This window comes from Marmota marmota, unplaced genomic scaffold (assembly GCF_001458135.2).
Source record: "Marmota marmota marmota unplaced genomic scaffold, marMar, whole genome shotgun sequence".
In the NCBI taxonomy this organism is placed as follows: Eukaryota; Metazoa; Chordata; class Mammalia; order Rodentia; family Sciuridae; genus Marmota; species Marmota marmota.
The window spans coordinates 25,877,839-25,894,378 of NW_025999977.1; the positions used below are offsets into that span (position 1 = coordinate 25,877,839).

General features: G+C 35.4%; 1 protein-coding gene across 1 annotated transcript in view; it reads left to right on the forward strand.

Annotated features, from left to right (window-relative positions):
* Lrpprc (leucine rich pentatricopeptide repeat containing) overlaps window positions 1-16,540 on the forward strand; it is a 106,801-nt gene that overhangs the window by 34,573 nt on the left and 55,688 nt on the right. The window contains exon 15 of the mRNA XM_015479718.2: window positions 16,480-16,507. Coding sequence (XP_015335204.1) covers window positions 16,480-16,507 — 28 coding nt within the window. The remainder of the gene's footprint in view (window positions 1-16,479; window positions 16,508-16,540) is intronic.

A 16,540-nucleotide genomic window follows, 5' to 3' on the forward strand; every position in this document is an offset into this window, starting at 1 on the left:
TACCTTTTATCTAGATTCACAAATTATTGATCTTATGCCACATTTACTTGCTTTTTCTCTCAGATGGTCTTATTCTACACACATACAAAAAAAAAAAATTTTTCTTTTTTGCCAGACTACAATGTTAATGGATCTCTCAGCAAACATCCCTTAAGAATAAGGTATAATCTATACAATAATATCAGTATCCTAAAATATTAGCATTTCTATATCATCATCTAATATGCATGGACCATGTTCGGATTTTCCCCGTTTTAAAAATTGCTTTTATAGGTATTTTACTTTTAGACTGAGGATTCAGTTACATTCATGCATTTTATTTGGTTGCAGTTTCTTTTTATTCTCTAAATCCAGAATAATTCCCTTGTTCCCCTCCCGCCCCTTTAATGACACTAACCTATTTTTGAAGAGCCTAGGCTAGCTACCCTCTCTCATATTTTCTATTTGTTTTGTTTGATATTTTTTTCTTCTCATGATGAGACTCAGATTAAGCATTTTTATCAAGACTGCATAGGTTATGGGTACTTCTCATTGTATCACCTCAGGGAATGTAATATCAGGTATCCATTGATGCCATCAACTAAGTTGGATCATTTTGGTGTGTTAGTCAGTTTTTTTTATCCCTATATCAAAATATCTGAGATAATTAACTCAAAAAGAAAAAGGTTTATTTTGGCTTATGGTTGTGGAGGTTGCAGTCCATAATTGATTGTCCCATTGCTTTGGGCATATGGCAAAAGCAGTACATCATGATGGGAGTGTGTGGTAGAGCAAAACCACTTACCTCATGACCGGAAAGCAAAATGGAAAGAGGAAGGGGCTGAAATCCCATAGTGCACTTTGAGGGCATGCTCCATTAAGGGCATTCCTCCAGTGACCTCAGAACTTCCCACCAAGCTCCTCCTTCTAAAGATTCTACCACCTCCCAGAAGCACCACTGTGGGGATCAGTGGTACCTTTGACATATGGCCTTTGGGGTGCACTCAAGGTTGTAGCACTTGGTTAATGTGATAATCGCCACATCTGCCCCTCATAAAGGAACATCATCCCCTTTGTAATTACTAAGAAATCTGTGGGGTATTACTTGGGGACAGTGTATCCTCATTGAATCAGTTGTCAACTTTGGTGGTTGCTGAAAGGATGAATTTCTAATTTTGTCTTTCATTCTGTATTTATAATGTTAATGACTTTTGACCTCCATAGTAGTCAAGAGGTCAAACAAGTAGTTGAGATTCTGTGTTGCTGCTCTTTCTTTAGTCAATGCAGTTCTACTCTTTTCAGTGATAGTCTTATGTTTACAAAAAGGATAAGGTCTGTGCCTTTAAAATTAAATTTTGAAAATTATAGAATTATAATCAAGTGAATAAATGCTAGCAGAGCCATATTTCTTTAAAAAAGTTCATAATGTATTATGAACTAAGATGTAATAAAAATTTCATACAACTTTCCTTGAAGACTTGAAAGAGTTTTTCACTTCTATGTCCTGGATGGGTATTTCTTTTAACTTTATTAACCTTATACTTTTAAGTCAGTTTGAATGGCATTTATTTTAATTCACAGATCTTAGATTTCTCAAAGTACTTATATTATAAGTTGACCCAGTGTGATGGACAAAAAGCCAAAACCTGAATAGTATATTTTGTTGTTTACCTAGGTCAGTCATTGAGGTTTTAGTGGCCTGCTCATTAAAATCCATACACCTACCTGCTCCTGTAGTAAATATTTTTGGTTGCTGTATCTTCCCTTATTCTACTGTTTAACAGTATCATGTCTGTCCTGTAATTGTGTGTGTCTGTGTGTGCTTGTACTATCACCTTGATAACCTGAAGTATACTTAACCTTCAGTAGCCTGCGCACACTTAAAATTTTGCTGCTTCTCATTGTATGCTGAGAATTAGGCAACCTAAGTCATTGTAAGGTGGAGTAATTAAAGGTTCTGAATAGGACATAAATATCTTTTTTTTTTTTTAGATTTTGTGACAGATTTTTGTGGCATCTATTTGGATTACGCTTTACGCTGAAGAAAGTAGGCTAATGTGTGGTATGGAGCCTACTTAGAGAAGACATTTCAACCTCAGACACTGTCTTTTTCATCTCTAGACATTCATTTTGGATTTTTTAATGTCTTTCATGACTCTAACGTGTTCAGGCTTTTTCTTCTTGAATATAATAATATTAATGATAAATGTTTTGATGTCCTTGTCTATGAATTCTGTTACCTGAGTCTTTTCTGGATCTATTTCATTTGATTAATTTTCCCTCATTATTGATTGCAGGTCATACTTTTCTGTTTTGTATTTTTTATTGGATGCCAAACATTGTTAATTTCACACTGGTGGATACTGGATTTTCTTATATCCCTTTAAAATTTTTTGAGCTTTGTTCTTAGTTAAGTTGCTTGGAAACAGTTCTGTTGCTTGCTTTTATGCTTTGTTAGGCAGGACCAGAACAGCCTTTTTGGTCTAGGATTATTCCCATTAAACTGGTGTGAGGCAATATCCTGGGTATTCTTCCTGATGGGCTGTTTATGTTGAGGTTATTGGGAATGTGAACTATTCTGAGAGCTTTGTGTGAAATCTGGAAATCATTCTGGCGCTGTCACTGGGAGTGTGTGAGTGCGTCAGAGGTAGTTAACTAGGCTTGAGTGTTTCCTCCCACAAATGTGCGTATAAGTTCTCAGCTAAAGAATAAGGCAGCTTTTTCCAGATTTCCAGAGGATGCTCTGTTCAGGTTGACCTCTCTGAGGTTCTCTAACCCATGAGTTCTGACTGTCTTGACTTCTGGATTCTCATCTCAGGAAACCCATTGGATTCTGTGTTTTTTCTTATTGAATTGGGGCCTAGAAACTTCCCAGACAAAGAGCTGGGGTAGTTTTGGCATTTACCATGCATGTTTCTCTTCCTTCAGATGTCACTTTTTCCTCTGCCTGTTGTCCAATGTCTGAAACCATTGTTTCTGGCTTTGTACTTGTTTGAGGTAGGAGACAAATGTATTCCCTGCTGTATCGCATCATTGCAGAGAAGTGGAGATGACATGACAGAAATCTCCAAGATCATCATCATGTATAGTGATTCCGTAGGGTAGGTGTGCCCACAGGATTCACCAAATACTCAGCTTATAGTCATACTCGTTTTTGAGATTTATTATAGGACACAAAGCAGAATCAACAAGGGAAAAGACACATGGGGCAAAGACTAAAAAGAAACCAGATACAAGCTTCCAAGATTCCTCTCCCAGTGGAGTCACTTAGGACATGCTTAATTCTTCCAGCAATAAGTTGTTTTAACATATATGAAATGTCTATGAGGGAAGCTTATCGGAGCCTAGAAATCCCAGGTTTTTATTGGGTCAGTCATTAAGTACCTCCACTTAGCATAGACCAAAATTCCAGACTTCTGGAAGGAAAGTAGGTGTTCAGTCTAAACAAGTCAGGCACAGTAGCCACTCTTTACTACTTAGTGAATGGTGGGGAAGTCTCCTGGAATCTAAGTTCCCATATGCCAGCCAAAGGCCAGTCCTGCAAATAGACCTTTCTTCTGAGAGCAGTCTTGAACCTGTAATATTTAGTCATTTCTGCACAGATGTTAGAACTCAACTAGGACTTTGGCAGTGGAAATAATAAGGGGATGTATAAGAAACTGTGGAAGTTAAGTTTATAGGCCATGATGACTCGGTGGATATTAGAAGTTGGTGATACGGAGAAAATTAACCAGGATGGAGAAGGAGGAGTAGCTTACTTTGGCTGTATCAGTTTGGGGATAACCTTATGTTTTCTATATAATGCTATTTGGTGGAGATGAGAATTGGATTTGGGTATCACCAGTGAGGGAGTGATTGAAGGCATTGAGGGAAACAGGGTGGAACAGTGATTCTTTTTTTTTTTTTTTTTTTTTTTAGAGAGAGAGAGAATTTTTAATATTTATTTTTTAGTTTTGGGCGGACACAACATCTTTGTTTGTATGTGGTGCTGAGGATTGAACTCGGGCCGCACGCATGCCAGGCGAGCATGCTACCGCTTGAGCCACATCCCCAGCCCAAGGAACAGTGATTCTTAAATCCAAAAGGGTTCTTGAAGTATTCCCTTGCCCCTATAAAAGCCTTTGTTGTAGAAACCAAAGTAAAACAAACAAAGAAAAATTAATTATTCTTCCATATTTGTCTCTGTAAACAGGCATCTAGAGAAAATATTGAGGTTTTATGTTTTTTATAAAAACAAAAGTGGTATTACACTTTATATACTACTCTTCAATCTTCATTTAATGCCTGCAGAAGATACATAGTATACCCCAGTAAAATTATACTGTTGTTTTTCAATAATTTCCCTATTGATGGACTCATACTGTTTTTAATTTTTACCATTGCCAAAAAAAACCCAAAGTGCTGCAGTAGATATTAAGTGCACATATCTGTTTGTGTTTGTGTATGTGTTTCTATATGCACATATTTTTTTTCCCCCTTAATGGCTAGAATTTTAAAAAGAAACTTTCATTGGGTATGATGGTGTATGACTATAATCCCAGCAATTTGGGAGACTGAGGCTGGAGGATTGAGAGTTCGAAGCCAGCCTCAGCAACTTATTGAAACTGTGTTTCAAAACAAAAAAAATATAAAGACCTGAGTATGTAACTCAGTGGTAAAACATTAGTAGGATAAATCCCCAGTACTCCCCAAAGAGAGAGACAGAGAGAGAAACCGACTTTCTATTTCAAAGGATATACATAGTCTTTTTTAGTTACTGACATATTACTTTAAAAAGAAATTGTACTAGATTATATTAGCAATTTCACTGCAGAATATGAGAGTACCCATTTCCCTGCATCCTTGGAGGTACTGAACATTATATTGCTTTTTAATTTTGACCTAACTGATGTATGAGAAATGATATCTTATTGTATAAGATACTTTATATCGTCTTAACTGTTAAGCAGAGTTGAAACATGTTATCTGCTTACTGGCCATGTGGATTTCCTCTTCTTGAAATACTATAAAAATCCTTTGTCTAAATTTTCTACTAGGTCATATGCTTTTTCTTACCAGTTTGTAAGATACTGTGTATTAGGGATGTTTATCCTGTATCATGGGTGAAATAAGTGATTTTGAAGTTTTTTGTTTGTATGTTTGTTTCTGTGGTTTTTTTTTTGATCGTGTTGTAGAGAGTTGGGAGGGAACGCTATGATAAAATCCAGGGTAACTGGAAGGAGCCAGTGAAGAAAGGAAATTTTAATTACAGAAATTTTACAAAAGGAAATTGTAGTTAGTGTTGTAAACTACAGAGATGTAGGAGAGGGCTAAAGAAAGAGGGTGTTCACTTTAGAATTTTGAAAAGATTATTATCTTTTATTTTATAAAAGATTTTTATCTGATTATCTTCAAGAAAAGAGTTTTTAATAGCATTATAGGGGAGAAGGGGAGACTGGAAGCTGTGAGAATCTTGGTGTTTTAAAGTCATTGAATTAAATACTACATTGCTGAATTTATCTGTTCTTTGAGATTATTTTTATTTGAATAGATATGTTGAAAATATTGGAAAATAGATTACTTTATTTGTAAACCGCACCAAGCTAAGTGCTTTGCTTCTATCATTTAAATCCTCTTTTGGTTATTTCCCTATTTGTTAGCATCTTAAATGCTTACTTGACTCTTGGCAAATAGCCACATATTAATAAAAATTTAAATATATTTAACAAAAGGCCTGCTTAGTGTTTGAGCAGTTGCAAATCCTTCTTTGTTCTTGCCATAATCTTAGTGAAAATAAGTTTAATTAATCCCTTCTAGAAATAAATATGTAGGCTCTAAAACTTTATTTTGTTAAGCAGTTTTTCTTATAGTAAAATTTTAGGTTATGGTGAGTTGGCATTATTCATAATAATATGTACATAATTGGAAGCATTTATGACATGAGGTGATTTCTTTCTTTCCCTTCCAACCCCAAAACTACAAAAAATTCAAAACATAACTGATGTAATTAGAATCCTTTATCTTAGAATTAATGTAGCCAAGCCATTCTTTCATGTGATGTCAAATCAAATGTTATATATTTTTATAAATCCCTTCACCAGTACATTCAGTGCAGTCATTGTTACAGTCACCTGTTGTGTTTGTCAGGGTTCCATTATACTCCCATTATACACTTAAGAATTGCCTAGGTGACTGGGAAAAAATTGAGCACAGAGTGGCAGTGAATCCCAGGTCAACTGTGTCATTGCCAATAGGGTCCATGTTAAGTTACCTGTAACTCTTAGGCTCATGAGCACATAAGAGATTGAACAAAAGAGGGGCTGGGGTTGTGGCTCAGTGGTAGAGCTTTTGCCTAGCATGCATGAGGCACTGGGTTCGATCCTCAGCACCAAGTAAAAATAAATATTAAAAAAGAGAGGTAGATTAATTCACCAAAAGTGATTCCGTGCCAAAAATAAGTTAATCAAAAGTTACCCATAACTTACATGGATGTAATTAGAATTGGAATGCAATGTTTAGAGTATTATCTGCCTTTTAATAAGACCTGCCTAGTAGTTCAGTGCCACGAGGACAGTAGTTAGTGTCTAGCAATCTGCAGCCTGATTTGCTTCAGGTTTATATTTTAGGCTATCCCATAATATTTATGGAAACATGCTTTTCTTTATATCTTTTGAGAGTAGTTTAAGTGGAAAGCTGGTATTTCTGTGTATTGATAAGCTCAGGAAATGGTAATTAAAGATCAGTCAAGTGTAATACCTTTCTGGAGTTTTCCATTTTATAAGTTATCTTTTAGCATACATAGGCAAAGTCATCAGTCAAAAACTATTCAAATTTAATATTGCTTAGAGTGAGGTTATTCAAGATTACTAGGGAATTTTTTCTTTTAAACCTTTTTTTCAAAAAAATCAGTCTATATATCAGGGCATTTTAAAGAGTATTTAGATCTGACTGATAAGTTAGTGAATTCTCATGTCAAATGCTAGAACTTGAAATTTTAAAATAAATACAGTTTTTCATTCCTCCTAACAATCGCACTAGTTTAACAAAGTTCAAATGGAAAAGTGTGCACTTTCAACAGCTAAAGTATTAAGTCTCTTCTAAGAGACAAATTGACTCTGAGGCTAGTTTAAAACTTGGTTGTGAAGATAACATATCTAAAAGACAAGTATTTCAGAATTAACCTGGGGATATATCAGTCTTTAGTGCATAGAAAAAGAGTCGTGTGGTAGAAATTTTCTGACCTGAAGGCAATAGCCTGAACTTGCTAAGTGGGGGACAGTACCAAGTACTGCTACCTTCCATATATTGATTGAAAACCAGGTTTCTGATTCTAAAACTTGTAGGATCAGACATTAGCTCCACTGAAGTGCTCAGGTTTCCTGGCAGCTAGGTGCTGTGGTGCATGCCTACAATCCCAGCGGCACAGGAGGATCGAGAGTTCAAAGCCAGCTTCAACAATGGGGAGGCACTAAGCAACTCAGTGAGACCCTGTCTCTAAATAAAATACAAAATTTGGCTAGGGATGTGGCTTAGTGGTTGAGTGCCCCTGAGTTCAATATCCGGTAGCCCCCCCGCAAAAAATAAAATAAAAACTTTACTGCCAGATTTTAAGGTACTCTTTTTTTAAAAAAAATCCTCCAGCAAGTTTTAATGAATGGTACTTCTTACATAATGTGTTATACTAGCTCAGATTAAAGATTTTCTAATAATCATTTCTGATAAAAAAATTTCTTCCTTTCATAGCACCCGAAGGCCCACTCTGAGGTGAGAGAAGCCTGGGCTCTGAGTTTCTTGGAGAAAATCAATAAGTTGACATGTTCTCTCTTTACAAAGAGATGGGACAGGGAGAGCTAGTTCTAGCCCCAAAGGAAGAGGGCTGAGCCAAACCCACAGCCCTAGTCTCTGTTTTCTATATGTACAGTGGAAAGAAAAATATCTTAGTTTGTATGATGTTTTGTTGATGCTTTTTTTTTTATTAGTAGTTCCTTTATGTTTCTCTAAAATAGTTTTAGAAAGTTATAAAAAGGTTATTTGCAAATATTCTCATTTTTGAACTGTTTGGGAGTGTTAGCATCATTGTGTGAAAGTTAGAAAAGTACTATCAGATTTACCCAGATGCTTTAGTAGTAGTCCATGGTAGGGCTAGAATGTTGATGTTTCTTCATGATTTTCATTCAAATCCTGTTATTCCACTAAAAAGACTCCCTGAAAAGCTGAAATTGGCCTTGAACAGAAATGCTGTTAACATTTTACTTCAGACTTGTTCTTCAGAAAGGGGTAAATTAAATTAAGTGTACAGAAATCATGTCTTTTGTCAACTTATATAAACTTCTTGTTGTGGGCAGAGGGGCTAGCAAAATTTGTTAATTTATCACAAAACAAATGTCAAGGTTCATAGCCAAATTACCTGAGCTCAGGGACATCTCTACTGTTTTATTTGTTGTAAGACCTTGGAAATCTTACTTTTTACTTTTTTGTTGTGAATTATGTTGTACATTCAGAGGAGTATGTAAAGCTGAAATGTACATTAGGGAAAAGAAAGCAAATGCCTGTTACTCACCACTGAGATTAGGAAATAGAATGTCAGTGGTACTTTAAAAGCCTCAGTGTGCCACTCCTCAGTCCCATGAGGCTTTCCCTGGTGATCCCTGCTGCCCTGTCTTGAGTGGAATTGTTATGAGGCAGACCGCTCAGAAAACACATCAAATCCCAGCTTTGTCCAAATTGGAGAATCTTTTTTATTAGCCAGCTGGTGATTGCTCCCTGTAGGACCCAAACTGTCTCTGCAAGTAACAGACCCTAGCCTGAGCATTTCAAGGTATTTAAAGGCAAAAAACACATCCAGGTTGACGTAGCTGCAGGCAAACGGGTACAGAAGCTGAATTGAGCAGTTAGAAAGACAATACAATACCCAGAAACATATTTTCATTCTGGGTACATTCGGTGTTTCCCATGGGACTTTCCATAATCATAAGAAGAAGGGAAATAGGTCAAAATGATCCTTGTTGGGTACGAGTTAAAGAATGGTAGACAATCTCTGATAGGGTACATTGTCCAAGAAAAATGGGAACCAAAGAGAGAACAATTTTACATTGTATAAGATTTGCCATTTTGTGTGGCCAAACGTGTTATGCTAAGCAACTATTAATAGGTACACAAATGTGTTATGCTAAGCAACTATTAATAGGTACAGAGGCCAGGTGTTCCCATGGGAGAGGATTTTTTATATGACATGGAGTCTCAGAGTAAAATGAAGTCTGTTTGGTCATTGCCCATATAGCCTGGCCCATAACAGGATCATTCTCTTGCTTTTCAGTATAATTGTGCCACTATTATATATCCCCAAATAATATATGATTAATTGTGATTTGATTAATTGTGAGAAACCAAGAAGTAAAGAGAAACCTGGCAATAAGAAGTAACACTGCTATTATTAGAAAGTCTTCCAGAAGGTAATCTGAACAGAATCTCTGGATTAGGGTCTGACTTCAGTATTTCTAAAAGTTTACAAAAGCCCCTCTCAGGGAAGACAGTGGGGAAGGTATGGGTGAGTTTTGAGAAGCGTAGAGTTCCTTGTGTTCAGGAAGTTTGTGGCCATACTAGACATCTAGCAGAAATATTTATTCCTCAAGTGTGTGCTGTATCAAGCTCATTGTGGCCTTTTTTGGAAGTAGGTTAGAGTAAAACACTTCCCTGGGAGAAATGAATGCCTTTAGCTGATCTACACAACAAAGCAAAAAGGGGAAAGGAAGTATTTTATCAGTACATAGTCAAAACAGTATCTCAGGCTTAAAAAGAAATGTGGTTATCTTATGTGGCCCACAATCTGTACCTCTAGTTATCTTTTTACCTGGGTGCTTCCTTCACTTTGACCCAGGAGATTCTCTTTGTTTTGGTGCAGGTTGAATCTTTACTTTCCGTATCTTAGACTTGTCTTTTGTGAGGAACAGGGTGTGGGTTACTCTCCTTTGAGTGGAGGACATCTTTTGGGAGCTCCTTGAGAAAAGCATATGTAGGGTAAGTGTTTTGAGATCGTTAATGTCTGTATTGTAGCCTCAGACATGGTTGATAATTAGAATTCTAGGTTGGAAATAATTTGCCTTTAGAGTTTTTTAGGCATTGGTCCACTATCATCTGTCTTTACAGTATTGAGATTTATTTTTGTAGAATTTCCTCTGGAAGTTTAGAATCTTTTCCTTAGTACTAGTATTTTTACATTTGACAATTAAGGAATTTATATCCGTTTTAATTTTTATCTCTGGAAATTTGAGGACTCTTCACTTTGTAATTAGTTGTTCTAGAAATTTCTAGAATCATCTCTGGAATTCTCTAGACTCTTATAGAAGGCTTTTTTTCCCTCTACCATTCATCTTCTGATATTTCACTATAAAGTCATCTTATATATTTTGTGCTTATTTATTATTATCTGTTGTGCTGGATGTACCCAGTGGATGCTTTTAATCCAGACATTTGTATTCTTCAGTTCTTGGTTGTTTTTGTTTGTTTGCTTTGTTTTGTTTTTTAAAATCTTCTTTCTGGAACTATTGGACTGGTGCTTTTTCTTGCCTTTTTTCTCTTTGTACCAGGGATTGAACTCAGGGGTACTTGACTACTGAGCCATATCCCCAGCCCTATGTTGTATTTTTTTAATTTAATGACAGGGTCTCTCTGAGTTGCTTAGCGCCTCGCTTTTTCTGAGGCTGGCTTTGAATTCATGATCCTCCTGTCTCAGCCTCCTGAGCCACTGGGATTACAGGTGTACACCACTGCGCTCAGCTTGTGTTGGTTTTAATATTGGTTTGGTGTGGTTTGGATTTGTTTGCTTTGGTTTTTATGTTTCAACTTTCTGTGATATTTCTTTTACTTCTTTCATTGAATTTTTCATTTCTGCTCTCATTTTTTATTTCTGAAATCTCTTTTGAAGTCCTTTCCTAAAATAGCATCTTACTGTTTCATAGATAATAAGCTTTTCTTTCTCACAGATTATTGGTGATAGTTTTTTGGATGCCTTTCCTCACCATGCTTATTTTCTATGTTCTCCAAGTTCTTATTTGTATTTTTTCCCCCAAATGTCTTTAGTATATTTGAGTAGGAAATGTAAAAAGTGATGAGAAGCGCTAAGTGTGTTAATGGGGCTTGATGACTTCCCTCCAGGATTAGCTGAGTGACTTGAGATTTTAGTGTTCATGTCATCTTTCCTCTTAGGTTTGGGCATTGTAATGAAATGTCTTCAGGATGTTGTATGAGGGAGAGCCAAGGATTAGCTTTTAGTGCATATTGTTTCTGAACTTGGAATTTTCCAGGGACTTTGTTTTATGCTCTGAAGAAGAATCCTTAGATTTCTGCTGTGGTCAGAGAGGAGCAGAATCCCAATGTGGAGTTGAGGGAGATGACCTAGGAGTTGTCTTGCTTTAATCCTTTCCTTTTGCCTTAGGAATGTAGAACCTGACCCTTTTGAAAATTCCATAGTATAAATTGGTTTCGATCCAGATTTTCTTACTTCTGTCTTGGGAATTAACATTATCTTTACTGCTAAATTGGTTACTACTTTTAATGTATAATATTTATTTCTAGTCATCTGTATCTCCCATTTATTTTATGTGTCATTGAAAGAAAAAAAAAAAGCTCTTTTTATCTAAGTAGGGCATAGGGGCATAGGGAAGGAGAAATTTAAATGCAAACTGCCAATCTGGTATCCCCAGTTAATTCAGAAAACCCCTGGATACATTTTAAAACTAAGTACTTTGTACCTCAGTTCCTTCATCTTTATAGGGGTTCTGATAATTGCCCTTAAAACAGAGATGTTGTGAACAGTAAATAAGTTTAAACAGAAAGTTCTTAAAAGAGTTCTTAATGAGTTTGTGTATGCTGAAAAAAATTAGTGCTTATAAATGTGGATCATGGACTAGGAATGCTGGATAATAGGTAAATCAAGGACAAATAGAATTAAGTATCAGTATGTACTAAATGCTAATCCCTGGCACTTTCCCCCAGATTGTTCACAGTTGGAGACCAGAAAGAAAGCAACTACAAACTAGTCTTGGTTATTAATGACTGTTTAGAGGAGAAGGTACTATCTCTTTCTGTGAAGGTTGGGGAATGGATGGGCCAGAGAAAGATGTACTGAGAAGTTGCTGAGATGAGTACTGAAAGATAAATAAGAATTTGTACAGTGGATAGGAAGGGCATTTCAGGCGCAGGCATTAAGACTGAGAGAATAATGCATCTGTTCTCAACTTAGGAAGCCATGAAATAATGACAAGAAGTAAAGTTAGGATGGTAGCTTTAGGATTCCTCAAAAGGACCTCCTTCTAAATTAAAAGGTTTGGAGCCTGATTCATGGCTTTAAGCCATTGAAAGGCTTACATGATGAAGATAAGATTGACATGTATTCAGAAGGGGAGAAAGGTGCAAGTATGGGTAAATGGGGGAACAGGCAATATTCAGAGATATTTAACTATATGTGAGATTGATTGAGGTGCCTATTGAACTTCCAAGTGAAAATATTTTTCTTAACCTAAGTCTGTTTCATTTTCTGTTATACAGGAATTTAAATAACTACATGCAAGATTATCTTAAAAATGAAAAATGTAATATATGTAGAATCCGGTATAGAGGCTTGCTTTTTTAAATTTTTAAAATTTTTTTTGTAGTTGTAGATGGACAGAATTCCTTTATTTTATTTTTTTATTTTTATGTGGTGCTGAGGATAGAAACCAGTGCCTAACACACGCTAGGCAAGTGCTCTGCCACTGAGCTACAGCCCCAGGAATGCTGGATAATAGGTAAATCAAGGCTTGCTTTTAAGGAGGTAAGAAAGGATAATTTCTAAAGGAGATTAAGTAGTACTAGGGGGAACGAGGAGCACTAGCAAATAGTGGTCAACAACAAGTCTCCATACTCAAAAGTCAAAGAAGAGTAAAAGGTTTTGAATTTTGAATTGAGATTACTGGTAATTTTAGCATGAGTAGTTTCAGTGGATCGTGGGCTCAAAAGTGAGATTGCATTGAATTGGGGAAGTTTTTACTATTCTTAGGTAGATTGATTAATTATTCTTTTAAAAAAGCTTGATTTTGAATGATTCTGGATATTTTTGTTTTTGTTTTTTGTTTTAAATGTATTATTCACAATGAAACTGGTAGATATGTGTATAATTTTGAAAGTTTGGGGGCTGGGGATGTGGCTCAAGCGGTAGCGCGCTCGCCTGGCATGCGTGTGGTCTGGGTTCGATCCTCAGCACCACATACAAGCAAAGATGTTGTGCCCGCCGAAAACTAAAAAAATAAATGTTAAAATTCTCTCTCTCTCTCTCTCTTAAAAAAAAAAAAAAGTTTACTTTAAAAAAAAAAAAGAAAGTTTGTCTGAGCTTTCTGTAGGTACTTCATCCAGATTTGAGAGTAATTTATTATCTTTTAAATTAAAATTTGATAAGAAGTTGGTATTTTGATGAAATAATTGATTAAGGAAGACCAGCTTATGAGAGTTGAGAGTTGGAACAGAAGTGCAAAATTTATATATATATCATATTTATTTATTTATTTATTTATTATGGAGTTCAAACATTCATTAAAACAGATCTCTGTACCTATCACTCAGCTTTAACAGTTAAGATTTTGGCAATCTCTTTTATCTATTTATTTCCTTCTTCCCTGCCTTTATTTCCCTTGGACTTTAAAAAATAATTATTGGAACTCTAGTCATTCCACTCATACATCCAGAATATATCTCACAATTTATTTTAAATTAAATAGTTTAACTTCATATTATCATCACTCATGACAAAATTAACAGTATGTGAGAATTCATCAGATTCCCAAAGGGACTCAAGATACAGCAGAGGTGAAGAAGTCTTGCAACAAACACTGTGCATTTGGGGGACATCAGCTTCTCACTCTAGCAAACTCTTTGATTTTTCCCCACTTTCCCCCTATTTGTTAATTGTAGTAAGCATCCTTAGGTTAAGATTCTTTGGGCTGGAGATATAATTCAATGGTACTGTGCTTGCTTAGCATTCGGGGCAGGGAATTCCTTAGAATTCAAGCTATTTGTAGCCTTTACTATATCTTACCCTTTGCTGTACAATATTTTATCTTCATAATATCTTGAAGCCTCACTTTTTTTTCCTCACTTGTTTGGAAAAAAAAAACAACTTACTCTTTTTGGATATAGAAATGATAAGTAGTAAGAGGATTCTGCTCTGTAATTGATGGGTGGCTTAGATGAAAATTCTTTTGTAAGAGTTGAGAGATTATTTTCCAGTACAACCTAGAGATATGATTTTTAGGTCAATTTATCATTCCTTCTCCTAACGGATTTCTCAAAAGATTTTTGTTCCCCAAATCAAAATAAATACTATGTTAAACTCTGCTGATATTTTTTACTTCATAAGCTCTTTTTTTTTCCACTTCTAGATTCTCTTTTTGAAAGTTTTTCTAATGTGTTTCAGAAGAGATGATTATAGGAAGCAGATTCCAGAGGCGCTGTTAAGCTGTTGAGTTAATAAGTAATTTTATATTTTGAAATATAGATTATAGGAACCTGCAAAGACAGGAATTAGAATGCCTGTGTACCCTCGACCCCCTTTCCCCCAGTGTTTATGTCCCACAAAACTAGAACATTATCAAAACTAGGAATTTGACATTGATACAACTTGTGTACATAGTTAGGCATTTTTTCACATGTATATTTATGTAACCATCACTGTAAAATACAGAATTATTCCATCACCACATATATGGTGCTGCCCCTTAATAATCATTTATCCTCCCCCATCCTTACCCTGTAGCAACCACTGATTTGTTCTCCTAAATGGATTTCTAGTATGTCCTTTGTCTTTTCACTCAGCATAGTGACCCTAAATCTGTCTAAGTTGTTGCACGTACCAGTAGTTCATTTTGAATATCTTTTTAGAATAAAAATAAGTGTTCTGCTAGGTGCAGTGGCACATGCCTGTAATCCCAGCGGCTCTGGAGACTGAGGCAGGAGGATTGTGAGTTAAAAGCCAGTCACAGCAACTTAGTAGGCACTAAACAACTCACTCTGTATCTAAATAAAATACAAAATAAGGCTGGGATGTGGCTCAGTGGTCAAGTGCCCCGAGTTCAGTCTCCAGCACCATAAATAAATAAATAAATAAATGTTCTGTTAACTCACTATATCAAAATTAGATCCACCCCAAACTGCACCTAACTTCAAGTCTAAAAAGGCCTATGCTTTTTTGTTGTGTGTGTTTATGTTATAAAATTGCCATGAACATGTAATTAGTTTTTTTAAAGTTTGCATTAAACATAAAAAAGACTCCAGACATCAAGGGTACAAAGCTTAGAAATGATGTAAGACTAGTGTTTGTTAAGTTGTTTTATAATGTTTTTTTCATTTAAGTAGGCAAAATTTGTGTCAACCATTTTTTATAACTTTCTTTGAAATAATTTGAAATTTTCAGGCATAGTACAGGGATCTCATCTATGCTACATTCACCAACTTCTAGTATTTTGACACATTAACATTATTTACTGCCTCCATCTGTGTACCAGTTTGCAGGGGGAAAAAATGTATTTTTCCTGAATTATTTGAGCTTAAATTATATATATCATGGCCCTTTACCTTTTCAATATGTCAGTACATAATCCTACAGAGCAAGGCTATTCTCTTACACAACCTCAATAGTTAATAAATTTAGGAACCTTAACATTACTGAGATATTTTTAACTAATGTTGTTCATGTTCAATTTTTTTTTGAATTTATTTTTTAGTTTTAATATGGTGCTGAGGATCAAACCCAGTACCTCATGCATGCTAGGCAAGCACTCTACCACTGAGCCATAACTCCAGCCCTTCAATTTTATCATTATGTCTTTTTTAGAATTTCCTTCTTTTCTATACAGAATTCAGTTCAAGGATGGATATTAGTTTTCATTTATTTTTAATTTTCTCTAATCTGTAGCAGTTCATCCTTTGTCTTTTATGACATTAACATTTTTTGAGAATTTAGGCCAATTATTTTATAGAATGTTCCTCATGTTTCCCCTTGATTATCTTCAGATTCTGTAACTCCCAACTGTAGTGATATTCTTTTAGGGAATTATATCTAAAGGCACACAGTGTCCATCAGTATCTCATTAGTTATGTTAGTTTTAATTGATCACTCATTCAAGGTGTTTCATTTCTCCATTATATAGTTAGCTATTTTTCTCATTATAAGTTACAGACAGTCTCTGGGCAGACCCTTTGAGGTCATACAAATATGCTGCTTCATTAAACTTGCACCCCAGATTTAGGGGTGGTTCTTTTAATGATTCTTACCCAAACCAATTTTTTTATTTTGAGGATTCAAAGTGGGTGAGGGTCATCCTTTCCAAATTGCTTGTTCTAATGATTCAACTTGATTTTGCAAACATTTATTTACTTGTTTATATAAAGTTTTGATTTTACATATTACGTAATATAATTGGCAATGCATTTTAACTTAAAATGTTTTTTAAACCTCTGGGTTTATTTTTAATCCTTTGCTGCCCTCTGCAGGTCTATGAATATAGATCTTTGGAGCAAGGTAAGTATGCCTAATCATTCAAATCACAAGGTG